Source organism: Heteronotia binoei, chromosome 6 (genome assembly GCF_032191835.1).
Source record: "Heteronotia binoei isolate CCM8104 ecotype False Entrance Well chromosome 6, APGP_CSIRO_Hbin_v1, whole genome shotgun sequence".
NCBI classification, from domain to species: Eukaryota; Metazoa; Chordata; class Lepidosauria; order Squamata; family Gekkonidae; genus Heteronotia; species Heteronotia binoei.
Window position 1 is genome coordinate 138,579,314 of NC_083228.1, and position 26,926 is coordinate 138,606,239.

Sequence of the window (26,926 nt, forward strand, 5' to 3'; positions counted from 1 at the left end):
TCTTTCTGGGGCAAGTGATGCTCTGTATTCTTGGTGTTTGGTGGGGGGGCAACACTGGGAGGGCTTCTAGTGTCCTGGCCCCACTGATGGACCTCCTGATGGCACCTGGTTTTTTTGGCCACTGTGTGACACAGAGTGCCGGACTGGATGGGCCACTGGCCTGATCCAACATGGTTTGCCTTATGTTATCATGTTCTTGCTCATTGTCTAGTTTCCTTCTGTTGTCCTTATTATTGCATTACTCTGTGAAAGAATTCACCGTCAAAAGGGCAGCATGACCATGAAATCATGGTGATTTATTATTTATTGTCGGGCTGAGTTACACACAGGAAGCACTGAATAATATAAAATGCTTTTTTGAACAGGAACACAGTTCTGGCTAGCTTGGCATCAGGGGGTGTGGCCTAATACACAAATGAGTCCCCGCTAGACTTTTTCTACAAAAAAGCCCCGCGCAACACAATGGCGACACCAGGGGGTGTGGCCTAATAGGCAAATGAGTTCCCGTTGGACCTTTCCCCCACAAAAGCCCTGCATGACACCATGGTGACATCAGGGGTGTGTGGCCTAATATGCAAATGAGTTCCTGCTGGCCTGACAATGGGTATGCAAACCTATTAGGAAATCCTCCTAAATACTAATATCTAAATTTTCAATCTACCCAATCTCAGCTGAGGAGAGTTCAAAAAGCTCCGTCACAACTCCCCGGAAAGCACGGCACTCACATTCCTATAACAAATGGAAAATAGTTTGGTAGGCTGCCCCATGATTGAATTCAGGTCTCGGTACTTCGCCCCATCGATATAACAGGTCCGCACAACTGCCAAAGCCGTTTTGTATTTTATTAGCCATCTTCTGTGACGAGTGAAATCCTGCAGGTCTTTTGTTGATGTTTATCAGGTTATGGGTATCAGGTGGAATTGATGGCATCTATATTGGCAACCATCATTCCCTAGATCGAAATTTCGCGATTGCAGCATTTGTGCAGATCTTATTCCTGGGTAAAGAGCCCCGCGGCGCAGAGTGTTAAAGCTGCAGTACTGCAGTCCTAAGCTCTGCTCGCGACCCGAGTTCGATCCCCGGTGGAAGCTGGGTTTTCAGGAAGCCGGCTCCAGGTTGATTCAGCCTTCCATCCTTCCGAGGTCGGTCAAATGAGTAGCGACATGTACTTGGAGAGCCAGTTTGGTGTAGTGGTTAAGTGCACGGAATCTTATCTGGGAGAACCGAGTTTGATTCCCCCACTCCTCCACTTGCACCTGCTGCAATGCCCTTGGGTCAGCCAGAGATCTGGCAGAGGCTGTCCTTGAAAGGGTAGCTGCTGTGCGAGCCCTCTCAGCCCCACCCACCTCATAGGGTGTCTGTTGTGGGGGAAGGAGATGAAGGAGATTGTGAGCCACTCTGAGATTCAGAGTAGGAGCAAGATATAAATCCAATATATTCTTTACTGAAAGTCGGTATGGTGTAGTGGTGAAGTGTGTGGACTGTTATCTGGGAGAACCGGGTTTGATTCCCCACTCCTCCACTTGCACCTGCTGGCATAGCCTTGGGTCAGCCATAGCTCTGGCAGAGGTGGTCCTTGAAAGGGCAGCTGCTGTGAGAGCCCTCTCCAGCCCCACCCACCTCACAGGGTGTCTGTTGTGGGGGAGGAAGGGAAAGGAGATTGTGAGCCGCTCTGAGACTCTTCGGAGTGGAGGGCGGGATATAAATCCAATATCTTCATCTACCTCACAGGGTGTTTGTTGTGGGGGAGGAAAGGAAAGGAGGTTGTGAGCCGCTCTGAGACTCTTCGGAGTGGAAGGCGGGATATAAATCCAATATCTTCATCTACCTCACAGGGTGTCTGTTGTGGGGGAGGGAGGTAAAGGAGATTGTGAGCCGCTCTGAGACTCTTCGGAGTGGAGGGTGGGATATAAATCCAATATCTTCATCTACCTCACAGGGTGTCTGTTGTGGGGGAGGAAAGGAAAGGAGACTGTGAGCCCCTCTGAGACTCTTCGGAGTGGAGGGCGAGATATAAATCCAATATCTGAGTCCCCAGCTTGCTGGTGGGAAAGTGTAAAAGACTGGGGAAGGCAATGGCAAACCACCCCGTAAAAAGTCTGCCATGAAGACCCATGCCCTTCCTGGCTTATTAAATCTTGCAAGGGGGACCTTAGATATCCCGTGCGGGATATCATAAATAGATCCCTAACGGAAGGGCACTTTCCAACGCCACTTAAAGAGGCTGTGGTCCGACCCCTCTTAAAAAAGCCATCTCTAGATCCGGCCCAATTGACACACTATCGGCCGGTTTCAAATTTGCCCTTTCTGGGTAAACTTATTGAGAGGGCAGTGGCGAAGCAGTTACAGACCTTCCTGGATGACACTTCTGTCCTCGACCCATTTCAGTCCGGCTTTCGCCCGGGACACGGGACGGAGACAGTGTTGGTTGCCTTAGTGGATGACCTTCAACGGCATCTGGATCGGGGTGGCTCGGCGGTGCTGATGTTGTTAGACCTGTCGGCGGCGTTCGACACGGTCGACCATCGGCTACTGACGTGCCGCCTCGCCGACGCAGGGATTCAGGGGTTGGCCTTACAGTGGCTTTCCTCTTTCCTGGAAGGTCGAGGACAAAGGGTCGCAATTGGGGGGGAGCTGTCTCGGAGGCGCTCACTTGATTGTGGTGTGCCCCAAGGGGCGGTTCTCTCCCCGATGTTATTTAACATCTACATGCGGCCTCTTGCCCAGATTGCCCGAAGGTATGGGTTGGGGTGTCACCAGTATGCTGATGACACCCAGCTCTATCTGCTGATGGATGGCCAGCCTGTCTGCGCCCCGGAAAACCTTGACCAGGCACTACGGGCCGTGGCTGAGTGGCTCAGACTGAGTGGGCTGAAGTTAAATCCTACGAAGACAGAGGTCCTTTGCTTGGGCCGCCGCGGCCCGGGGAGGGGGATCCCCCTGCCGGCTTTTGATGGTGCGCTGCTTATGGCGGCGGACAGGGTCAGGAGCTTGGGGGTGCTATTGGAGCCTTCTTTAAAGATGGAGGCTCAGATAGCAGCCGCTGCCAAGTCCGCATTTTTTCATCTTAGACGGGCAAGGCAGCTGGCCCCCTTTCTGGAGCGCGACGACCTAGCAACAGTGATCCATGCTACGGTCACCTCAAAGTTGGACTACTGCAACGCCCTCTACATGGGGCTGCCCTTGTCTCGGACCCGGAAACTGCAGCTGGTGCAGAATGCCGCGGCCCGGCTGTTATTGGGTCTCCCAAAGTGGGAACACATCCAGCCGGGTCTCCGGACTCTGCACTGGCTTCCAGTGATATACCGAGTCCGGTACAAGGTGCTGGTTATTACCTTTAAAGCCCTATATGGCCTGGGACCTGCCTACCTGAAGGACCGTCTCTCCCCACATGTTCCCCAGAGAGCACTGAGGTCAGGAACACAAAATCTCCTCACTATCCCCGGGCCAAAAGAAGCCCGTCTGAAAGCCACCAGGGAAAGGGCTTTCTCCGTTATGGCCCCCGTATGGTGGAATCAGCTGCCGGAAGAGGTGAGGGCCCTGCGGGACTTAGCGCAGTTCCGCAGGGCCTGTAAGACGACCCTCTTCCGGCTAGCCTATACCTAGCCTACATTTAGCTAGGATAACAACTTGAGGAAACTGGCAAGCCATCTGTTCATAGGAAACTGAATTACTCTGTTTTAATGTTTTAACCGCTTAAATTATTTAACTGTTTTATATTTGAAATTGTTTACTTTTAAGTTTGATTAATTGTTGGAAGCCGCCCTGAGCCATTCGTGGGAAGGGCGGGATATAAATCCCAAATAAATAAATAAATAAATAAATAAATAAAAATGAAAACATTGCGAAAGCAACGTTACCCCAGAGTCAGAAACGACTGGTGCTTGCACAGGGGGCCTTGCCTCTCCTTTCCTTTCCCTGGGTGTCGAGGTCCTTTGACAATGACTGAAGAAGACATATTAAGCCGTAACGCATTTGGCTTGTTGGCTTTACGCATACAATCCTTTTGGTCTGTAGGGAAGTTTTGGCATATTGATAGTACTATTCCACAGTTGTCTTTTATTTTAAAGTATTTTTTAAAAATGTTTTTATTTGTTATAGAGTGCAATCAATATACGCAGCATGTTTTAATTGTTCAACTCAACGTCTGAGTAACTCCCACGAGACTTGCACCAGAAACCTCTTGGACTACACCTCACCCTCTTGACCACCATGTCAGGTCTTCGAGATGGGCTAACAATCTACGCAATTTCCTCCCATTTCAGGAAAGCCCATGAATCCGTCTTCCTTCCTCACGCTTGCCGTTTCCAACGTGATCTGTGCCGTTGTCTTTGGCCACCGTTTCTCCGACGACAACAAAGAGTTTCATGACCTGCTGGAGACTGTCGAGCACATGTTCAGATTTGGAGGCACTTTCTGGCAATACGTGAGCAAGCTCATTTTTTTTTGGCCCCGTCTCTATGGTTTTCCCGAACGCTCTAGCAATTCGGGAGGGGAAACTCTATGGTGCAAGAGTTACTATGGAGTTTTTACCTCCCAAATTGCTAGAGCATCCGGGAAAACCGTAGAGCTTTCCGGGAAATGCCTAGAGTGGGTGGTGCAATGGCGACGCTGCCGGATGATGTCATCACGCCGCACATGGACATATGGACATTTGAAGCTGCCTTATACTGAGTCAGACCCTTGGTCCATCAAAGTCAGTATTGTCTACACAGACTGGCAGCGGCTCTCCAGGGTCTCAAGCTGAGGTTTTTCACACCTAATTGCCTGGACCCTTTTTTGGAGATGCCGGGGATTGAACCTAGGACCTTCTGCTTCCCAAGCAGATGTTCTACCACTGAGCCACCGTCCCTCTGCTAAATCCATATGAACCTATGAAGCTGCCTTCTACTGAATCAGACCCTCAAAGGTCCATCAAAGTCAGTATTGTCTACTCAGACTGGCAGCAGCTCTCCAGGGTCTCAAGCTGAGGTTTTTCATGCCTAATTGCCTGGACCCTTTTTTGGAGATGCCAGGGATTGAACCTGGGACCTTCTGTTTACCAAGCAGATGCTCTACCACTGAGCCACCGTTGCACACATGAAAAAAGTCCCCCCCCCCTGGAGGCTGCAGGGGACTTGGCAACCCTACGTGTGTGTTATGTGCTGTCAAATCACTTCTGATGTATGCTGACCCTATGAATGTCCTATTGTTAGCTGCCGTTCTCAGGTCTTGCGAGCTGAGGGCCGTGACTTCCTGCATGGAGACAATCCATCTCCTATTGCAGGGGTGGCCAAACGTGCTTCACATAGGAGCCACATAGAATAAAAGTCAGATGTCTGAGCCGCAAGACATAAACGTCAGATGCTTGAAAGCTGCGAGACAGGAAGGCAAATAGAAGGGGGGTGGGGGTGGGAGAGGTGGACAGAAAGAAACTTTAAATGCATTCTCCAAGCCGTCAGCCGGCTTGGTTTGAAGAAGTGATTTAAAGAGAGAAATGCCTTCTCCGAGCTGGCTGACAGGGCGGTGGGAGCTTGGAGAGCCACACAATATGGCTAAAAGAGCCACGCGTGGAACCCGAGCCGCAGTTTGGCCCCTGTCTGATTGGGTCTGCCTCTTTTTCTGCTGTCTTCAACTTTGACTGGCATGATAGGCTTTCCTAGTGACTCTCGACTTCTCCCATGTGACCCAAGTATGGCAGCTTCAGTTTAGCTATTTTAGCTTTTAGGTAGAATTCAGGCTAGTAGGTTTCTTCCTGCAATTAAAATCAAATTAAACTTTGAAACAGCGCTGGCGAGAGCCACAGGACATGAATGGAGAGCCAGTTTGGTGTAGGGGTTAAGTGTGCGGGCTCTTATCTGGGAGAACCGGGTTTGATTCCCCACTCCTCCACTTGCAGCTGCTGGGATGGCCTTGGGTCAGCCATAGCTCTGGCAGAGGTTGTCCTTGAAAGGGCAGCTGCTGAGCTAGCAATGCTTTGAGAGCCAGTTTGGTGAGTGGTTAAGTGTGAGGGCTCTTACCTGGGAGAAGCGGGTTTGATTCCCCACTCCCCCACTTGCACCTGCTGGAATGGCCGTGGGTCGGCCATAGCTCTAATAGGAATTGTCCTTGAAAGGGGGTAGCTGCTGTGAGAGTCCTTTCAGCCCCACCCCCCCTCACAGTGTGTCTGTTGTGGGGGAGGAAGACAAAGGAGATTGTGAGCCGCTCTGGGACTCTGAGATTCGGAGTGGAGGGCGGGATATAAATCCAACATCCAACATCTTCTTCTTCTTGGTGGAAAACGCAATCACGTTGCAGCCGACGTATGGCGACTCTGTAGGGTTTTCAAGGCAGGAGACATTCAGAGGCGGTTGGCCGTTGCCTGCCTCAGTGTAGCAACCCTGGGTTTCCTTGGTGGTCTCCCATCCAAGCACTAACCACGTCTAGCCCTCCTTCGCTTCCTGATATCTGACGAAATCAGGCTAACCTGGGCATTCCAGGTGAGAGCGAAGCACAAACACTGGCCTGGTTTATTCCATTGACAAAAGTGGGGTTTTTTTTTTTACTTTCAGAAGTTGGATTTAGGGTTGCCAATCTCCAGGTGGGGGCAGGGGATCCCCCGGTTTGGAGTCCCTCCCCTTGCTTCAGGGTCATCAAAAAGCGGGGGGGGCGGGGGAAATGTCTGTTGGGCGCTCCATTATTCCCAATGGAGAATGATTCTCATAGGGTATAATGGAGAATTGATCTGCGGGTATCTGGGGCTGGGGTGGGGGGCTGTTTTTTGAGGTTGAGGCACCAAATTTTCTACATAGCCTCTCCCCAAGATACCCTCCAAGTTTCAAAAAGACTGGACCAGGGGGCGCCAAAAGAAGGTGCCCCTATCCTTCATTAATCCGTCATTGTTTCCATCTCCATTTAAAGGCATTTGAAAGGCATTTGTTTCCATTTAAAGAGGGGGTGGCCAACGGTAGCTCTCCGGATGTCTTTTGCTGACAATTCCCATCAGCCCCAGCCAGCATGGCCGATGGCTGGGGCTGATGGGAGTTGTAGTCAAAAAACGTCTGGAGAGCTACCGTTGGCCACCCCTGATTTAAAGGCATTTAAAAGGTGTGCGGTCCCTTTTAAATGTGATGGCCAGAAGTCCTTTGGTAGTTCAATGATGCTTGTGACAGCCTTGCTCTTGGCCCCACCCCCCCAAAGTCTCCTGGTCCCACCCCCCAAAGTCTCCTGGCTCCACCCCCAGGTATTTCCTGGCAACCCTAATTGGATTTGACCATGCAGCATAGGCCTTAGCACCAAAGGCCGCCCGGGACCTTGCAAACATCTGCCATTTCTCAGCGCTTCTGTTTTGTCTGCCCCTTTCTAGCTCTACGATATCCTGCCCTGGCTCATGCACCACCTCCCAGGCCCGCACAAGGGCGTGTTTTCTGACTGCGACATCCTACGTGCCTTCATAAGGAACGAGATCCGCAAGCATCAGGAAAGGGGTGTTCCAAGCGAACCAGGGGACTTCATTGATTATTACCTTACTCAAATAGAGAAGGTAAGCAGCGACTGGGCTGGATCCCCAAACTGTTTTTGGAGATGGCTGGATCCCTCTCAGACGACTTCCCCTTGGTGTCAATTCCTCCCTCCCGGGGCTTTTTTTATAGCTGGGACTCCTTTGTATGTTAGGCCACACCCCCTGATGTAGCCAATCTAGGGTTTTCCAAGTCCACTTCATCCCCTGGTGGGGGATATTCGCATGCACGATGTGCGTGCATGCAGCAAAATGACATCATCCGGAAGTGACATCATCAAAATGGCGGGGGCTGTGCGGGGCCGCTCTAGGTGTTTCCGGGAAAACTCGATGGTTTTCCCCGGCCACTCTAGCCATTTGGGAGGTTAAAACTCTATTGTACCATAGAGTTTTCCCGGAAACACCTAGAGCGGCCCAGCATGGGTGCCGCCATTTTGATGATGTCACTTCCGGGTGACATCATCACACCAGTGACGCAGGGGGAGGTTCCCCCCCCCCCTGGTCCAAAGTTCTTCCTAATGTTGAGCCGGAAACTCTTTTGATTTAATTTCAACCCATAGGTTCTGGTCCTACCTTCTGGGGCCACAGAAAGCAATTCCACACCCTCCTCTATATGACAGCCCTTCAAGGACTTGAAGATGGTGATCCTATCACCTCTCAGCCGCCTCCTCTCCAGGTTTAACATTCCCAGCTCCTTCAACCTTTCCTCACAGGACTTGGTCTCCAGACCCCTCACCATCTTCGTCACCCTCCTCTGGACCCGTTCCAGTTTGTCTATATCTTTCTTAAAATGTGGTGCCCAAAACTGAACACAAGACTCCAGGTGAGGTCTTATCAGAGCAGAGTAAAGCGATACCATCACATCACGTGGTCTGGACACTAGACTTCTGTTGATACAGCCCAAAATTTTTGGTAGGGTATGAACTTTCATGAGTCACGCTTACTTCTTCAGATATCTGGTGTATTCTTAGTCTTTTCTGGTGCTACAGATGGACTAACACGGCTACCCTTCTTGATCTATCACCATAGCAAGAGATCGAAACAGATCATGAGACGGAGGGCAGGAAGGGTTGCATCAGTGCTTAGTTCTCATCAGGTTTTTTTTTGTAGCAGGAACTCCTTTGCATATTAGGCCACACACCCCTGATGTAGCCAATCCTCCTGGAGCTTACAGCAGGCCCTGCACTAAGAGCCCTGTCAGGAATTCTAGCAGGACCTCCTTTGCATATTAGGCCGCACACTCCTGATGTAGCCAATCCTGCTGGAGCTTACAGCAGGCCCCGTAAGAAGAGCCCTGTCAGGAATTCTAGCAGGACCTCCTTTGCATATTAGGCCACACACCCCTGATGTAGCCAATCCTCCTGGAGCTTACAGCAGGCCCTGTACGAAGAGCCCTGTCAGGAATTCTAGCAGGACCTCCTTTGCATATTAGGCCACACACCCCGGATGTAGCCAATCCTCCTGGAGCTTACAGCAGGCTCTGTACGAAGAGCCCTGTCAGGAATTCTAGCAGGACCTCCTTTGCATATTAGGCCACACACCCCGGATGTAGCCAATCCTCCTGGAGCTTACAGCAGGCCCTGTACGAAGAGCCCTGTCAGGAATTCTAGCAGGACCTCCTTTGCATATTAGGCCACACACCCCTGATGTAGCCAATCCTCCTGGAGCTTTCAGTAGGCCCTGTACGAAGAGCCCTGTCAGGAATTCTAGCAGGACCTCCTTTGCATATTAGGCCACACACCCCTGATGTAGCCAATCCTCCTGGAGCTTTCAGTAGGCCCTGTACGAAGAGCCCTGTCAGGAATTCTAGCAGGACCTCCTTTGCATATTAGGCCACACACCCCGGATGTAGCCAATCCTCCTGGAGCTTTCAGTAGCCCCTGTACGAAGAGCCCTGTCAGGAATTCTAGCAGGACCTCCTTTGCATATTAGGCCACACACCCCGGATGTAGCCAATCCTCCTGGAGCTTACAGCAGGCCCTGTACGAAGAGCCCTGTCAGGAATTCTAGCAGGACCTCCTTTGCATATTAGGCAACACACCCCTGATGTAGCCAATCCTCCTGGAGCTTACAGCAGGCCCTGTACGAAGAGCCCTGTCAGGAATTCTAGCAGGACCTCCTTTGCATATTAGGCCACACACCCCTGATGTAGCCAATCCTCCTGGAGCTTACAGGGCTCTTCGTACAGAGCTTACCGTACTAAGTACAGTACAGGGCCTACCGTAAGCTCTTGGAGAACTGGCTACATCAGGGGTGCGTGGCCTAATTTGCAAAGGAGTCCCTGCTACAAAAAAAGCCCAGGTTCTCATGGCCCTTTCTTACATGCCCAGGAAAATGCTGATTGCCACTTTGCGGTCACAAAGCAATTTTTCTCCTGGCCACTTTGGCCAGGGGTCCTGAAGGAGCATTTTTTTTGTTTTTTGCCATCTTCTGGGTGTGGACCAGGGATCCCTGGAGATCTCTTCCAACTCTAGGATCCTAAATGTGACACTCTGTTTTCTCATATCCTTTTTGACAGACCAAAGGCCAATCAACACCAGCCTATGACGAAGATAACATGATCCAGAGCATCTTTGACCTGTTCTTGGGCGGGACGGAGACATCCAGTACTACCCTCAGCTGGGCATTGCTCTATATGGTGGCTTATCCAGATGTCCAAGGTGAGTGCAAAATGAGAGCCTCCCAACAATCTCCCGCCATTTTGGAGCAACTAGTCAATAGCATCAATTCTGACTACCTTCAGTTCTCCAGAGCAGGGGTCACCAACGTGGTGGCCAATACGTGCCGTGGAGCCTTCTGATGCCTTCTAACGTGCCTCCCAAGTGCTTTGAGAAAGTGGGTGGGACCAGGTGAGGCTTTTGCCCAGCCAGCATCCGATTGGATATTTGATTGGCCGTGCAGATTTCTTTTTAAAGGTTGATTCAGCTGCAGGCTCCGCCACAGCTCAAAGACCTTTCCTAGCTGACTGGAGGTAAGTTGTGTCAGCCATTGCGTGGTTGGCTTCCTCACCTGCAGCAGCCATTTTGCGACAGCCATTGTGTGGCTGGCTTCCTCACCTGCAGCAGCCATTTTGTGGACGCCATTTTGTGGCTGGCTTCCTCACCTGCAGCAGCCATTTTGTGACAGCCATTGTGTGGCTGGCTTCCTCACCTGCAGCAGCCATTTTGTGGCAGCCATTGTGTGGCTGGCTTCCTCACCTGCAGCAGCCATTTTGTGACAGCCATTGTGTGGCTGGCTTCCTCACCTGCAGCAGCCATTTTGTGACAGCCATTGTGTGGCTGGCTTCCTCACCTGCAGCAGCCATTTTGTGACAGCCATTGTGTGGCTGGCTTCCTCACCTGCAGCAGCCATTTTGTGGCAGCCATTTTGTGGCTGTATCCACTACACTGTGTCGGAATTCCAAAGGCGACTGCAGGTTCAAAAAGGTTGGGGACTTCCACTTGAGGGTCTCGGGAAGAACAGTTTTTCCCGATACCTGAGACCTTTTATCTGGACATGATAAGGACTGAACCTGCCTGTGAAACGGTCTTTCTACAAAGGAAAAGGAGGCTCTGTCCTGAGTTACTGGGCTTTATCCACCTAGCTCTGGGTGTCACTCACGCCCATCATCCAGTGTCTGACTAACCTTTCCCTCAGGCCAATTAGATGAAGGCCTTGTGTACAAGACTACGGAGATCAGAGGTTTTTCCATAATGATCCTCTGCTTTTTGGCAAGTAAAACATCTGAACTTGTCCATATTCATAAGAGAGTTTGTTGAGGCGCATGGAAGTGTTATCTCATGCTGTAGGGTGCCTATTTTGTTCCTCTTACTGGTGAAGGAATGACAGCTGTCTCTCCTTTCTGACACCCCAGGGAAATGCTGATTGCCACTTTGGAATCAGGAAGCAATTTTCTCCAGGCCAGTTTGGCCAGGGATCCTGGAGGGTTTTGGGTTTTTTGCCATCTTCTGGGCACGGAGCAGGGGTCGCTGGGGGTGTGGGAGGAGGCATTTGTCAATTTCCTGCATTGGACTAGATGACCCTCTATGTCCCTTCCAACTCTATCATTCTACGATTCTTGTTGCCAACATGGTAGATAAAATGGTTAAGAGCAGCAGACCCTAATCTGGAGAGCCAGGTTTGATTCTCAACTCCTCCCCCCATGAAGAAGAAGAAGATATTGGATTTATATCCCGCCCTCCACTCCCAAGAGTCTCAAAGCTGCTCACAATCTCCTTTCCCTTCCTCCCCCACAACAGACACCCTGTGAGGTAGATGAAGATGTTGGATTTATATCCCACCCTCCACTCCGAAGAGTCTCAGAGTGGCTCACAATCTCCTTTACCTTCCTTCCCCACAACAGACACCCTGTGAGGTAGATGAAGATATTGGATTTATAGCCCGCCCTCCACTCCGAAGAGTCTCAGAGCGGCTCACAATCTCCTTTCCCTTCCTTCCCCCAACAGACACACTGTGAGGTAGATGAAGATACTGGATTTATATCCCGCCCTCCACTCTGAAGAGTCTCAGAGCGGCTCACAATCTCCTTTCCCTTCCTCCCCCCCCAACAGACACCCTGTGAGGTAGATGAAGATACTGGATTTATATCCCGCCCTCCACTCTGAAGAGTCTCAGAGCGGCTCACCATCTCCATTACCTTCCTCCCCCACAACAGACACCCTGTGAGGTAGATGAAGATATAGGATTTATATCCCGCCCTCCACTCCGAAGAGTCTCAGAGTGGCTCACAATCTCCTTTACCTTCCTCCCCCACAACAGACACCCTGTGAGGTAGATGAAGATATAGAATTTATATCCCACCCTCCACTTCAAAGAGTCTCAGGGTGGCTCACAATCTCCTTTACCTTCCCCCCCAACAGACACCCTGTGAGGTAGATGAAGATATTGGATTTATATCCCATCCTCCACTCCGAAGAGTCTCAGAGCGGCTCAAAATCTCCTTTACCTTCCTCCCCCACAACAGACACCCTGTGAGGTAGATGAAGATATAGGATTTATATCCCACCCTCCACTCCGAAGAGCCTCAGAGTGGCTCACAATCTCCTTTCCCTTCCTCCCCCACAACAGACACCCTGTGAGGTGGGGGCAGATTTATACCCCGCCCTTCTCCCTGAATCAGAGACTCAGAGCGGCTCACAATCTCCTCTGTCTTCTCCCCCCACAACAGACACCCTGTGAGGTGGGCGCAGATTTATACCCCGCCCTTCTCCCTGAATCAGAGACTCAGAGCGGCTCACAATCTCCTCTATCTTCTCCCCCCACAACAGACACCCTGTGAGGAGGGGGCAGATTTATACCCCGCTCTTCTCCCTGAATCAGAGACTCAGAGCGGCTCACAATCTCCTCTATCTTCTCCCCCCACAACAGACACCCTGTGAGGTGGGGGCAGATTTATACCCCGCCCTTCTCCCTGAATCAGAGTCTCAGAGCGGCTCACAATCTCCTCTGTCTTCTCCCCCCACAACAGACACCCTGTGAGGTGGGTGGGGCTGAGAGAGCTCTGACAGAAGCTGCCCTTTCAAGGACAACCTCTGCCAGAGCTATGGCTGACCCAAGGCCATGCTAGCAAGTGCAAGAGGAGGAGTGGGGAATCAAACCCGGTTCTCCCAGATAAGAGTCCGCGCACTTCACCACTACACCAAACTGGCTCTCCTGCAGGGTGACCTTGGACCAGTCACCATTCTCTCAAAACTCAGCCCCTCCCACCTCATAAGGTGTGGGGAGAGGAAAGAAAGGCAATTGTAAGTTGGTTCAAGACTCCTTTGGGCAGAGAAAATCAAGGTATAAAACCCCCCCTCTTTTTCTGCTCTTCCAGTGCTAAGGTTCATCCATGTAACTCTATGTATGTATGCTTGTTTGTTTGTTTTTCCTCAGCCAAAGTCCAGAAGGAGATAGATGCGGTTTTAACTCCTTCCCAGACAATCTGCTACGAGGACCGCAAGAACTTGCCTTATACAAACGCTGTGATTCATGAGGTCCAGCGCTTCAGCAACATTGTCTCAACGGGAATGCCCAGGCTGTGCACGAAAGACACCATGATCCGACAGTTTCCTGTTAAAAAGGTAAATAGATATCGCCTTCCTTTCAGTGTTTTAGAAAAGAGTGCAGTTTTTCTTTTTTGCAGCATCATCACTATACTCCCCAGTTCAGTATAGGAATAAGAACAAAAGAACATAAGAGAAGCCATTTTGGCTCAGGCCAATAGCCCATCCAGTCCAACACTCTGTGTCACATAAGAACATAAGAGAAGCCATGCTGGATCAGGCCAATGGCCCCTCCAGTCCAACACTCTGTGTCACATAAGAACATAAGAGAAGCCATGCTGTATCAGGCCAGTGGCCCATCCAGTCCAACACTCTGTGTCACATAAGAACATAAGAGAAGCCATGCTGGATCAGGCCAATGGCCCATCCAGTCCAACACTCTGTGTCACATAAGAACATAAGAGAAGCCCTGTTGGATCAGGCCAGTGGCCCCTCCAGTCCAACACTCTGTGTCACATAAGAACATAAGAGAAGCCATGCTGGATCAGGCCAGTGGCCCATCCAGTCCAACACTCTGTGTCACATAAGAACATAAGAGAAGCCCTGTTGGATCAGGCCAGTGGCCCATCCAGTCAAACACTCTGTGTCACATAAGAACATAAGAGAAGCCCTGTTGGATCAGGCCAGTGGCCCCTCCAGTCCAACACTCTGTGTCACATAAGAAGATAACAGAAGCCATGTTGGATCAGACCAGTGGCCCATCCAGTCCAACACTCTGTGTCACATAAGAACATAAGAGAAGCCATTTTGGCTCAGGCCAATGGCCCATCTAATTCAACACTCTGGCCGTTTTCCCACTGACCTTACTCTGGAGTGACGTCCCTCTTCACCGCGCAGCGTCTGCGCGGATTTCCCACCAACTGCTGCGCACAACCAGGAAGAGCCACGGCTTTTGCGTCGCAGATGTAAACTGGTTTTTAGCGGTTTACATCTGCGACGCAAAAGTCGCGGCACTTCCTGGTTGTGCACAGCAGTTGGTGGGAAATCCGCGCAGACGCTGCGCGGTGAAGAGGGACGTCGCTTCGGAGTAAGGTCAGTGGGAAAACGGCCTCTGTGTCACACAAGAACATAAGAGAAGCCATGTTGGCTCAGGCCAATGGCCCATCCAGTCCAACACTCTGTGTCACATAAGAACATAGGAGAAGCCATGTTGGATCAGGCCAATGGCCCATCCAGTCCAACACTCTGTGTCGCATAAGAACATAGGAGAAGCCATGTTGGATCAGGCCGATGGCCCATCCAGTCCAACACTCTGTGTCGCATAAGAACATAGGAGAAGCCATGTTGGATCAGGCCAATGGCCCATCCAGTTCAACCCTATGTGTCACACAGTGGTCCAAAAAGCAGGTACCATCAGGAGGTCCATCAGTGGGGCAAGGACACTAGAAGCCCTCCTGTTGCCCCTCCTAAGAACCAAGAATACAGAGCATCTGCCCCAGACAGAGTTCCATCAAGCGTAGCCACTGATAGACCTCTGCTCCATATGTCCATCCAACCCCCTCTTGAAGCTGGCTATGCTGGCATCTGCCACCACCTCCTGTGGCAGTGAATCCTAAACAGCGGTGATGGAAAGCGTTGGCTACAGAGAAGTGCTGAAGGGAGGCATTTTTATACATGGGTCTTAAGCTCTCAAGGTCTAAAAATGGGAGAAAAAAGGGAAAGGAAACCCTCTGAAGAATGTGGTCTGCTAGATTACCAGGCTCCTGCAAAATCTACTGGAGGGAAAATGTAATATTATAGGTGTCAAATCCTTCCATTGCGTTTGTATCTCTTGGATTATTCTTGGATTGTGTGTTAAGAGCCTCCGAGTCACTTCCAGCCTATGGCAACCCTAGGAGTTAACATCTTCCCAAACATCCTATTGTTAACCGTCTAGCTCAGGTCTTGCAAACCGAAGACCGTGGCTTCCTGGATTGAGTCAACCCATCTCATGTTGGGTCTTCCTCTTTCTCTTCTCTTAGTTTTGTTGTCTTTTCCAACGAATATTGTTTTCCTCTGACGTGAACAAAGTCTAATAGACTCAGGCTGATTCCGCACTAAGCTTGCTCCGTGCCAGGCTTCCGTTTCTCTCCGGAGCAAGCTAGCGCTTTCACACCAGCTGCTCCATGCCGCCATTGTGTGCAAGAAAAACCCATGATTTGCCGCACCGCAGTGTAAACCTGAAAAAACCAGGTTCGTGGCTGTGGTGCAGCAAATCGTGGCTTTTCCCTGCACAAAATGGCAGCGCGGACCAGCTGGTGCAAAATCGCTTGGTCCAGAGAGAAACGGAAACTTGCTGCGGAGCAAGGTTAGTGCGGAATCAACCTCATTTTAGCTTCTAAGGAGAGCTCAGGCTCGATTTGCTCTAGAACCCACTGATTTGTCTTTTCGGTGGTCCATATTATCCATAAAATGCTCCTCCCACACCACATTTCAAAGGAATCAAATTTCTTCCTCTCAGCTTTCTTCATCGAAGAGGGAGAAGACTGCAGATTTATACCCCACCCTTCTCTCTGAATCAGAGACTCAGAGCGGCTTACAATCTCCTATATCTTCTCCCCCCACAACAGACATCCTGTGAGGTGGGTGGGGCTGAGAGGGCTCTCACAGCAGCTGCGCTTTCAAGGACAACCTCTGCCAGAGCTATGGCTGACCCAAGGCCATTCCAGCAGGTGTAAGTGGAGGAGCGGGGAATCAAACCCGGTTCTCCCAGATAAGAGTCCGCACACTTAACCACTACACCAAACTGGCTCTTTTACACCCCATACATAGTAACTTTCACACCCATACATGTCCAATTCACATCCATACATAGTGTCATATTCTCAAGGTGCAGGCAGGCAGGAGTCCAAAGCCAGTCCAAGGTCAAAGTCCAGGAAGTCAAGCAGGAGCCAAGTCACCAATGCAGAACCACAAACCGGAATCAGAAGTCAATGTCCAAAAGCCAAAAGGTCAGGGTGCCAAGGAAATCAAGCAGGTCAGGATCAGGGATCAGGAAGGGGTGTGGATGCAAGCCAGAGAATAGACTTGTTGCTTCCACAAGGTTACCAGGTCCTGGATGGGAGCTATATGGGAGCCTCAATCAGCCTGCTCCCTGGGTGGCAGTGACTCTGCTAGAACTCAGGGCTGAGAGATCTGAAGCATCGGCATGCCTCTGTCAGAACTTGTAACTTTATTATTGCTAGCTTAATGTAGAACCAGTATAATTGATGGTTGGCAAGTATGCATAGGGTGGACCTGAGCGTTGAACCAGACCGACCCCATATTGTAACCTTTCTTAACCTGAAGTGCCTGAGTAGTAGTTAACCCTGCCCCGATGGTATCCAAAGTATTTGGGGGCTGTAGACTGAATAATGTTGTATCTCTGTACTTTCTCACACTGACACCCTTTGAAGCCGAATCGTGTGGCCTTCAGAGTAAGGAGGCAACGTCTTTGCTGATAGCACTGGTGGGAAGACAGATGTGCCTGTAACGGTGTGAATTAAAGCTTGGTGGGTTGTTTGTTTTACTATATAAAACCGGGCCAGTGCTGGCTCTCGCCATCACTGTTATCTTGTACCTTGTATCTAACAGTTCTTAGTTCTCTCTAATAAAATCCTAGCTTGGAAACTAAGTATGGGATCTGCCTGGAGTTCTTAAGTTCTGACATTATAACAGTGATCCCATTGTTTCGGAGCTTATCTGAACTGGAAACCCGGCCCGATGGCTGCAAAGGTTCCAGACAACGGAGAGCCCACCACTCCAACGGAGGACCCGCCGCTCGACCCGAAGGTGACGGGGGTGAGGCGCAAGATTAAGGTGCCCGCACCTTTCTCGGTGGACGCGTTCGCCGCACCCCGATCCTGGAGCCCGCGGAAGTCCACGGCGGCGATCGACGCGGCGGAGCAGCGGTACAGAAGTATGCTGGGCGACGGGGCAGGCGGAGACGGAGACGACGACCAGGGCGAAGGTCCAGAACCGCGAGGCGGGGACGACCCGGTCCGGAGCCTCCGCAACGACTTGTTCGACTATGTACGGGAAATTCACAACGACGTACACGCCTCCCGAGTTATGATGGCCGAGGAGATGCAACAGAACCTAGGCGCGATCTACGACCAGCTCCGCACCTTGCAGACGGCGGTCCTGGGGATCCCCGTGGGAGGGCTGCCGCTGGGGCAACCGCCCGTGGCTCCACCGGCCCCGCTGGCTCCTGCGCCGCCGGTGGTGCCCGCTCCAGCCCCACCGGCCCCACAACCAGTGGCGCCTCCGGCCCCGGGGGCCCCCGCGCCGCCGGTCCCAGCGCCCCCGGCGCCGCCAGTTCCGGCGCCCCCGGCGGTCCCCGTGCCCGCACCGCCGGCGCTGCCGGCCCCAGCTGCACCAGCCCTACCGGCCCTGCCGGCCCCGGTGCCCCAACCCGCGGCACCCCCGGCCGCAGGGGGGGGGAGGGAGCTGAAAATTACATTCGACGGGAGCCCAGAAGACGTGGAGTACTTCACCATACAGTGCGACACGTTCTTTACCCACTGGGGTGCGGACTACCCGACCGAAGCCAGCCGAGTGTACCACATTGCGTCCCGACTGAGAGGTCCAGCCCGCAAATGGTACGTCGGGCTGTTCACCGCGAGGAAGCCCGAGCTAGCAACCGTAGCGGGGTTCCTGCACGCAATGCTCCGCCAGTACGGCGACCCGCTCCGCGAGGAGAAAGCCATCGCAGCCCTCCAGCGCATCGAACAAGGCAACCGATCCATTCGCGAGTATGCCACGGAGTTCCTGGGCTACTGCGCGGCAGTGAGAGGGTGGAACGAGATTATGAAATATACTGCTTTTTGTAACGGGCTGAACCCGAACGTCCTCGACCGCTGCTACAGCCACGGGCGACCCGACACCTTGGTCGGGTGGATCCAGCTAGCCGGAGAGGTCGAGACCAACATCCAGCACGTGGGGCTTCGCCGACAGCAACTGGCGAAGAAGGGGTTGAAATCCACACCCACCAAGGCGGAGGGGCGACGGGCCCCGACAACCTCGACCCCCACCACTGCCCGAAAGTGTTACCGGTGCGGCGACCCGGACCACCTCGCCTCCAACTGCCCAGCCAAAGCGGGGTCCACCCCGCCGACAGCCAGGCCAACCGCATCGGGGCCCAAGAAGAAAAAGAGTAATCGGCCGAAAGAGCCCGGACGGGGCTCCGTCGCCACCACCTTGGCGACTGACGAGGATTTTACCGCCGAACCAGAAACCGTGGAAGAATCGACCGGGGAGTCGGACGACACCGAGTCGGCGGGAAACGACAACGACCTGCTTTAATGGGTGCCGCGAAGCAGGTCCAGCAACAGCCGGCACTCCTCACGGTGAGAGCCACTGGGGGCTTATTGTTTATGGCCGTAACCCTTCTCAACCCGAACCTAAAACGGTTCATGCATGCCCGAGCACTAATCGACTCGGGGTGCAACCGGGACTTAATCACCCCCCGCCTAGTAGAGGCGCTAGGATTAGCCACGTCCCCCCTCCCGCTACCCATGCTTTTCCAGCAGATGGACGGGGGGCCCATGAGGGGAGAGCCATGTAAGCTAGAAACGCAGGCGGTCCCCGTTGGGACCGAAGAGCATTGGGGGATCGAAACTTTTGTAATTGCCCCCTCTTGCTCGTTTGATGTGGTGATGGGCTCGGGTTGGCTCGCCCGCCACCAGCCAGACATAAGGTGGGAGGAACAGATCGTCCGATTCCCGGACTGGAGGTGCGAACACCACCATTGGCGCCCCGAATGGGGGCCGCATCCGCCTCCCCGGAATGAGCGAGCCTGCCTCACCCTCGAGGAGGTCGCCTCGATCCCCAAGGAATACCGGGACTTAAAACTGGCCTTTAGTGAGAAGGAGGCGGATGAGTTACCACCTCACCGCCCCACGGACTGTGCAATCGAACTGATCCCGGGGCAGCAACTGCCAAAAGCGAAACTGTACTCCATGGGTTGGGCGGAGAAAGCGGAACTCCGCAAATTTTTGGACAAAAACCTGAAGCGGGGGTTCATACGACCGGCAACAGCCCCCCATGCCGCCCCCGTCCTCTTCAGAAAGAAAAAGGATGGGTCGCTTAGACTTTGCACAGATTTTCGCTCGATAAACGGGATTTCGATGTCTAATGCCTACCCGATCCCATTGATTAAGGACCTATTGAATACTGTGGCCACAGGGAAAATATTCACAAAACTCGACCTCCGAGACGCGTACTTCCGAGTCCGCATCAGGGAGGGGGACGAGTGGAAGACCGCGTTCAATACCCCGCTAGGACAATTTGAGTACTTGGTTATGCCTTTCGGGCTACAGGGGGCCCCTGGGGTATTCATGAACTTTATCAACGAGGTTCTGCGAGAGTTCCTATTTAAGGGGGTGGTGGTGTACCTTGATGACATCATTATCTATTCGCCAGATCTCAAGTCACATGTACCACTAGTCAGAAAAGTGTTGAGCACCCTGTGCAAGCACAAGTTGTATGCCAAACTATCAAAATGTGAATTTCACAAGACCGAACTTGACTATCTAGGCTTCCGAGTATCGGGGGAAGGGTTGTCAATGGACCCAGCAAAGGTTCAAGCGGTGCTAGACTGGGAGCCCCCACGAACCCGCAAACAGCTCCAAAGTTTTCTCGGGTTCGCAAATTTTTACCGCGACTTCATAAAGGGGTTCGCCACCATCATGTTACCCCTTACGGAGCTCCTTAAAACAAAGGGGAAGGGGGCAGAGGCAAAAAAGCCGGGCGCGCGCCTAACGTGGACGCCCGAGTGTCAAAAAGCCTTTACAGAATTGAAACGCCTCTTCACCTCGGAGCCCGTGTTGGCCCACCCTGACGAGTTAAAACCTTTCGTGGTTCAATGTGATGCTTCCGACGCCGCCGTCGGAGCCATATTAATGCAAAGGGGGGACAACGGGGTTCTGCGCCCCTGCGCCTACATTTCACGAAAGTTCTCGAACGAGCAGAAAAATTGGTCAGTGTGGGACAAGGAGGCTTTTGCAGTCATGTTTGCCTTGAAAACCTGGCGCTCCTGGCTTGAAGGGGCCAGAGTCCCGTTTGAAATCTGGACTGACCACAAAAATCTCGAGGCATTGACCGGGCGCCGCAAAATGACTGCAAAACAAATCCGGTGGGCTGGGTTTTTCGCCAAATTCGACTTTGTACTGAAACACATCCCAGGTACCAAGAATTTCTTGGCGGACGCCCTCTCCCGCCTGCCACAGCACGAGAGCCTCCGCGAGGAGGTGGTGGACTCCCTTATCCCCCCTTCGGCCATCGCGGGGGGGGTCACCACCCGCTCCGGGAAGAGGATCGGCCCCCCGGAGCCGGACCTCTTGTCTCAGTTAGTTGCGGAGACTGCTCGGGAAGCAGACCAACCACCGAACCTCCGTAAAAGCGAGGACGGCCTCCTGTTGCACAACGAAAAGATCTATGTGCCCTCCTCCCTCCGCAAGCAGATTTTAGAGCATTGTCATTCCAGCCGCCTGGCGGGCCATTTCGGCTATGTCAAAACCCTCAACCTCATTACCCGACAGTTTTGGTGGCCTAGGCTCAAAAGAGACGTCTCCGAATTCGTCCTCTCATGTCCCACCTGTCTTATGGCTAAACGAAGAGGGGGTAAACCTCCCGGCCACCTAGTGCCCCTCCCAACAGCCACCCGGCCTTGGTCGGTAGTGTCTATGGATTTCATTGTGGAGCTCCCGCCGTCGCAGGGCAAAACTGTTGTTTTGGTAGTGGTCGATACATTCTCCAAACAAGCCCACTTCATCCCCTGCAAGCAGCTCCCCACGGCTAAAAAACTTGCCCGGCTTTTCTTTACACACATTGTACGCCTACACTCGTTCCCAGACAAGGTCATTAGCGACCGCGGGACGCAGTTCGTTGCCAACTTCTGGCGGGAGTTTTGCAAACTTGCGGGTATTGAGCAGGGCCTCAGCTCAGCCTACCACCCCCAGTCGGACGGACAGACGGAGAGGGTTAATAGCCTTCTAGAACAGTACCTCCGCTGTTTCATTAACTTCCAACAGTCCAACTGGGTGGACCTACTCCCATTCGCTGAATACGGCTACAACAACAGCCTTCACAGCTCTACTAAAACCTCTCCTTTCCAAATCATAAATGGCTATGAGGGCAAGCCTTTCCCAACGCTTCCCCTCCCTGCCACCCCCTCAGAACCCACATCGTGCCAACAATGGTGGGAAGGCCTTCGGGAGAGCTGGAAGGGAATTCAGGAGAACCTGGAGGAAGCGAAAAAGGCTTACAAAAAACAGTTTGATAAAAAACACTCTCCTGAATGGGAATTGAGAGTGGGAGACACTGTCTTTTTGTCCACAAAAAACCTCCCCCTTCCTCAGCCCTGCCGCAAACTTGCGTTGAAGTTTCTTGGGCCTTTTAGGATCAAACGAGTAATCAATAAAGTGACCGCAGAACTCGAGCTGCCCAAGTCTCTAAGCAAAATCCATCCTGTTTTTCATTGCAGCTTACTCCGGAAAGACCCTGGTGCCACGTCCTTCCATCCCAGGGCTCCGCCGCCCCCTCCGACGACAGTGAGGGGTCAGAGTCACCATGAAGTCCACGAAATCCTGGACTCCAAAGTCAAACGGGGAAAACTGTATTACTTAATCAGGTGGAAGCACTTCCCCCCGAGCTGTGATGAGTGGGTCGAATCTCAGAACGTAGCTGCGCCGCAATTGTTAAAAAAGTTTCACCTGCTGTACCCGCACAAGCCCAAGCCGCCACCCCCCGGGGGAGGGCGCTTAGGGGGGGCAGTATGTCAGAACTTGTAACTTTATTATTGCTAGCTTAATGTAGAACCAGTATAATTGATGGTTGGCAAGTATGCATAGGGTGGACCTGAGCGTTGAACCAGACCGACCCCATATTGTAACCTTTCTTAACCTGAAGTGCCTGAGTAGTAGTTAACCCTGCCCCGATGGTATCCAAAGTATTTGGGGGCTGTAGACTGAATAATGTTGTATCTCTGTACTTTCTCACACTGACACCCTTTGAAGCCGAATCGTGTGGCCTTCAGAGTAAGGAGGCAACGTCTTTGCTGATAGCACTGGTGGGAAGACAGATGTGCCTGTAACGGTGTGAATTAAAGCTTGGTGGGTTGTTTGTTTTACTATATAAAACCGGGCCAGTGCTGGCTCTCGCCATCACTGTTATCTTGTACCTTGTATCTAACAGTTCTTAGTTCTCTCTAATAAAATCCTAGCTTGGAAACTAAGTATGGGATCTGCCTGGAGTTCTTAAGTTCTGACAGCCTCATGTCTTTGCTCTGAAAGTTCTTTCCGGAGCCTGCTTCGAACTCTTGAGATGGGAGGAGGAGAGCTTGGAGGAGATTGATTGTCAACAGCTGACACTGGTGCCTGGAGAGTGATTGATGGGCCAGCGGCTGTTTGTTCAGCTGAGGAACTGACTGGCAACTCTTCCAGGTCTGTTAACCCTTCCAGCTCCTCCTCGTCAGCACTCATGACGCTTAGTAATGGAGAATACCATAGCAGAAGCCATACTATTGCTTCCTCAGCATGGATTATTAAAAAACTGTATCCTTAAAAACGCTTCCTACGAAGTCACCTGGGACAAAGTCTTGCCCTGAAATGTTTTGCCATCAGACATTTCTTTGTATGTTGAAAACCGGCACAATCTTTCTTTTCCTTCAACTTCTCTTGAGTTAAATGGAGAGAAAGAACTGAATTCTTGGCTTTTTCCTCACAGGGCTCTGTGATATTTTCAAACATGGCTTCTTCCTTGTACGATCCAAAGGAATGGGAGACCCCCCGACAGTTCAACCCCAGCCATTTCCTGGACAAAGATGGGAATTTCACCTGCCGAGATGCCTTCATTCCATTTTCTATAGGTGATTGTGCGGATTGTTAAGAACTAGTTTAAGGGGGGGGCAGTGGAAGGGATTCTAGCCCCAATGGTGGCCACTGTGTGACACAGAGTGTTGGACTGGATGGGCCATTGGCCTGGTCCAACATGGCTTCTCTTATGTTCTTATGTGACACGGAGTGTTGGACTGGAGGGGCCATTGGCCTGATCCAGCATGGCTTCTCTTATGTTCTTATGTGACACGGAGTGTTGGACTGGATGGGCCATTGGCCTGGTCCAACATGGCTTCTCTTATGTTCTTATGGAACTCTCTGTCTGGGGCAGTGATGCTCTGTATTCTTGGTGCTTGGGAGGCACAGTGGGAGGGCTTCTAGTGTCCTGGCCCCACTGATGGACCTCCTGATGGTGCCTGGTTTTTTGGCCACTGTATGACACAGAGTGTTGGACCGGATGGGCCATTGGCCTGATCCAACATGGCTTCTCTTGTGTTCTTAAGGGAACTGGGCATCAATGCTCCTTCTGTGGCCATCCCAGGTTCTTCGCATGCTGTCCCTATGATCCACTCCAGGCAACATTCTGGCTGCAGCGTTCTGTAGATATTGTAGCTTCTGGAAACTCTTCAAGGGTTGCCCCTTGTAGAGTGCATTGCAGTAGTCTAATCTGTTACCAGGGCACAGTGGCAAAGGAAGGGATGCAGCTGGCTCACCAGCAGAAATCATAGAATCCTAGAGTTGGAAGAGACCTCCAGGGTCATCTAGTCCAACCCCTGCACAATGCAGGAAACTCACCAATCCCTCCCCCTAAATTCACAGGATCTTCATTGCTGTCAGATGGCCATCTAGCCTCTGTTTAAATGAATGAAAGGTACCCCTGGCTGCCACCTGGCTGTCACCATCCAAGCAATGAACCAGCTTCTTCATACTATGAATGGCCAAGGAGGAAGTGAAAGACCCAAAAATCTATGTGTGCTAATTGCCTTTCTTAACCTCTCTCTCCTGGGTCTTTCCCTACAGGGCATCGAGTGTGTTTGGGAGAACATATGGCAAGGACAGAACTCTTTGTTTTCTTCTCCAGCCTCCTGAGGACATTCAACTTCCGGCTGCCGGATGGAGTGAAAGAAGTTAGCATAGAACCTATTTGGGGGGCCACCTTGCGGCCGCACCACTTCGAGATCTGTGCTGTTGCTCGATAGGCTGTTTGTGGCGTCAGCGGTAGCACGGCACCCAAAGAAAACATGACGTGGCTTTCTGGTGGGAGATGTTGCAGCTTCTTCAGAAACCCACGCCTCTTAAATTAAAGACAAGTTTCTCTCTGGTGGTGGATAGAGATGTCAAGTCAGAGCTGACTTACGGTGCCTTCTTTCCAAGGCCAGAGAGAGGCGAGTTGCCATTTACCTGCCTTTGTGTAGGAGCCCTGGACTTTCTTGGTGTTCTCCCATCCGAGTATCAGCCAGGGCTGACCCCGCTTAGCTTCCAAGATCTCCTGTGATCTGGCTAGCCTGAGCCATTCGAGACGAGGCCTAAAAATGGCCGCCCCCACTTTACATATTTATTATTTATTTATTAAAATTCAATTTCTGTGCCGCCCGATCCCCCGTCACCAGGGCTTAGGGCGGTGTACGACGACCGATTGAAAACAACCACATCGTATTCGTTAAAAAAACCTCATCAGAATGGCCACAAATAGGGTTGCCAAGTCCAATTTAAGAAATATCTGGGCACTTTGGGGGTGGAGCCAGGAGACTTTGAGGGAAGAGCCAGGAGACATTGGGGTGGAGCCAAGATCAAGGCTGTGACAAGCATAATTGAACTCCAAAGGGAGTTCTGGCCATCACATTTAAAGGGACGGCGCACCTTTTCAATGCCTTCCTTCCATAGGAAATCATGAAGGATAGGGGCACCTTCTTTTGGGGCTCCTAGAATTGGACCCCCTGATCCAATCGTTTTGAAACTTGGGGGGGGGGTATTTTGGGGAGAGGCACTAGATGCTGTACTGAAAATTTGGTGCCTCTACCTCAAAAAACAGCCCCCCCCAGAGCCCCAGATACCCGTGGATCAATTCTCCATGATTTTCTATGGGAATAAATCTCTATAGGGAATAATAGAGTTCCCAGAAGACATTTCCCTCCCCTCCCCCCGCTTTCTGATGACCCTGAAGCGGGGGGAGGGCCTCCAAACCGGGGGATCCCCTGCCCCCACCTGGGGATTGGCAACCCTAGCCACAAATGTTAAAATGACAATAACATTTCACTAACAATTTAATCAGATGGCAGTCGGACTTCCAATGATACTACCACCTTGTAAGGAGAGGAAGGGGTAACGGTCAGGGCCGTAGCCAGGATTTTCAAAGTCAGGGGGCCCCCTTTCCCATCCACTGCAGGGCTCCTTGCTTCTCAGAAACTTTCTGAGATAGGGGCAAAAGCCAGAGTTGTCAATCCCCAGTGAATTATGCACACTAATTCTGCATTCCATGAAAAAGTCTTGCCTTCCGACTGACCAGAATCTCCTGTAGATCAGCTTCTTTAGGATAACCTAGTTTATGGGCAGAGGGGAAACCATTTGCGAATTATAGACATGAGGACTTTTTTTTGCAGCAGGGACTTCTTTGCAGATTAGGCCACACACCCAGTGGAATTCTAGCAGGAGCCTTTTCGCATATTAGGCCACACCCCCCTGATGTAGCCAATCCTCCAGCAGCTTACAAGCAAACTCTTGGAGAACATAAGAACATAAGAGAAGCCATGTTGGATCAGGCCAACGGCCCATCAAGTCCAACACTGTGTCACACAGTGGCAAAAAATTTTATATACACACATACACTGTGGCTAATAGCCACTGATGGACCTGTGCTCCATATTTTTATCTAAACCCCTCTTGAAGGTGGCTATACTTGTGGCCGCCACCACCTCCCGTGGCAGTGAATTCCACATGTTAATCACCCTTTGGGTGAAGAAGTACTTCCTTTTATCCGTTTTAACCTTTCTGCTCAGCAATTTCATCGAATGCCCACGAGTGCTTGTATTGTGAGAAAGGGAGAAAAGTACTTCTTTCTCTACTTTCTCCATCCCATGCATTATCTTGTAAACCTCTATCATGTCACCCCGCAGTCGACGTTTCTCCAAGCTAAAGAGTCCCAAGCGTTTCAACCTTTCTTCATAGGGAAAGTGCTCCAGCCCTTTAATCATTCTAGTTGCCCTTCTCTGGACTTTCTCCAATGCTATAATATCCTTTTTGAGGTGCGGCGACCAGAATTGCACACAGTACTCCAAATGAGACCGCACCATCGATTTATACAGGGGCATTATGATACTGGCTGATTTGTTTTCAGTTCCCTTCCTAATAATTCCCAGCATGGCGTTGGCCTTTTTTATTGCAAACGCACACTGTCTTGACATTTTCAGTGAGTTATCTACCACGACCCCAAGATCTCTCTCTTGGTCCGTCTCTGCCAGTTCACACCCCATCAACCTGTATTTGTAGCTGGGATTCTTGGCCCCAATGTGCATTACTTTGCACTTGGCCACATTGAACCGCATCTGCCACGTTGACGCCCACTCACCCAGCCTCAACAGATCCCTTTGGAGTTCCTCACAGGATTGGAGGAT

The 26,926-nt window shown here is 51.6% G+C and overlaps 1 protein-coding gene across 2 annotated transcripts in view; it reads left to right on the top strand.

Moving 5' to 3' along the window:
• LOC132574443 (cytochrome P450 2J4-like) overlaps positions 1 to 24,536 on the top strand; it is a 42,687-nt gene extending 18,151 nt beyond the window's left edge. For both annotated transcript variants that reach the window (XM_060242797.1, XM_060242796.1), the window contains 6 exons: positions 4,266 to 4,426; positions 7,325 to 7,501; positions 9,996 to 10,137; positions 13,352 to 13,539; positions 23,206 to 23,347; positions 24,336 to 24,536. In XM_060242797.1, the coding sequence (XP_060098780.1) occupies positions 4,266 to 4,426; positions 7,325 to 7,501; positions 9,996 to 10,137; positions 13,352 to 13,539; positions 23,206 to 23,347; positions 24,336 to 24,514 (989 nt within the window). In that variant the 3' untranslated portion in view covers positions 24,515 to 24,536. The remainder of the gene's footprint in view (positions 1 to 4,265; positions 4,427 to 7,324; positions 7,502 to 9,995; positions 10,138 to 13,351; positions 13,540 to 23,205; positions 23,348 to 24,335) is intronic.
• The last annotated feature ends 2,390 nt before the right edge of the window (positions 24,537 to 26,926 follow it).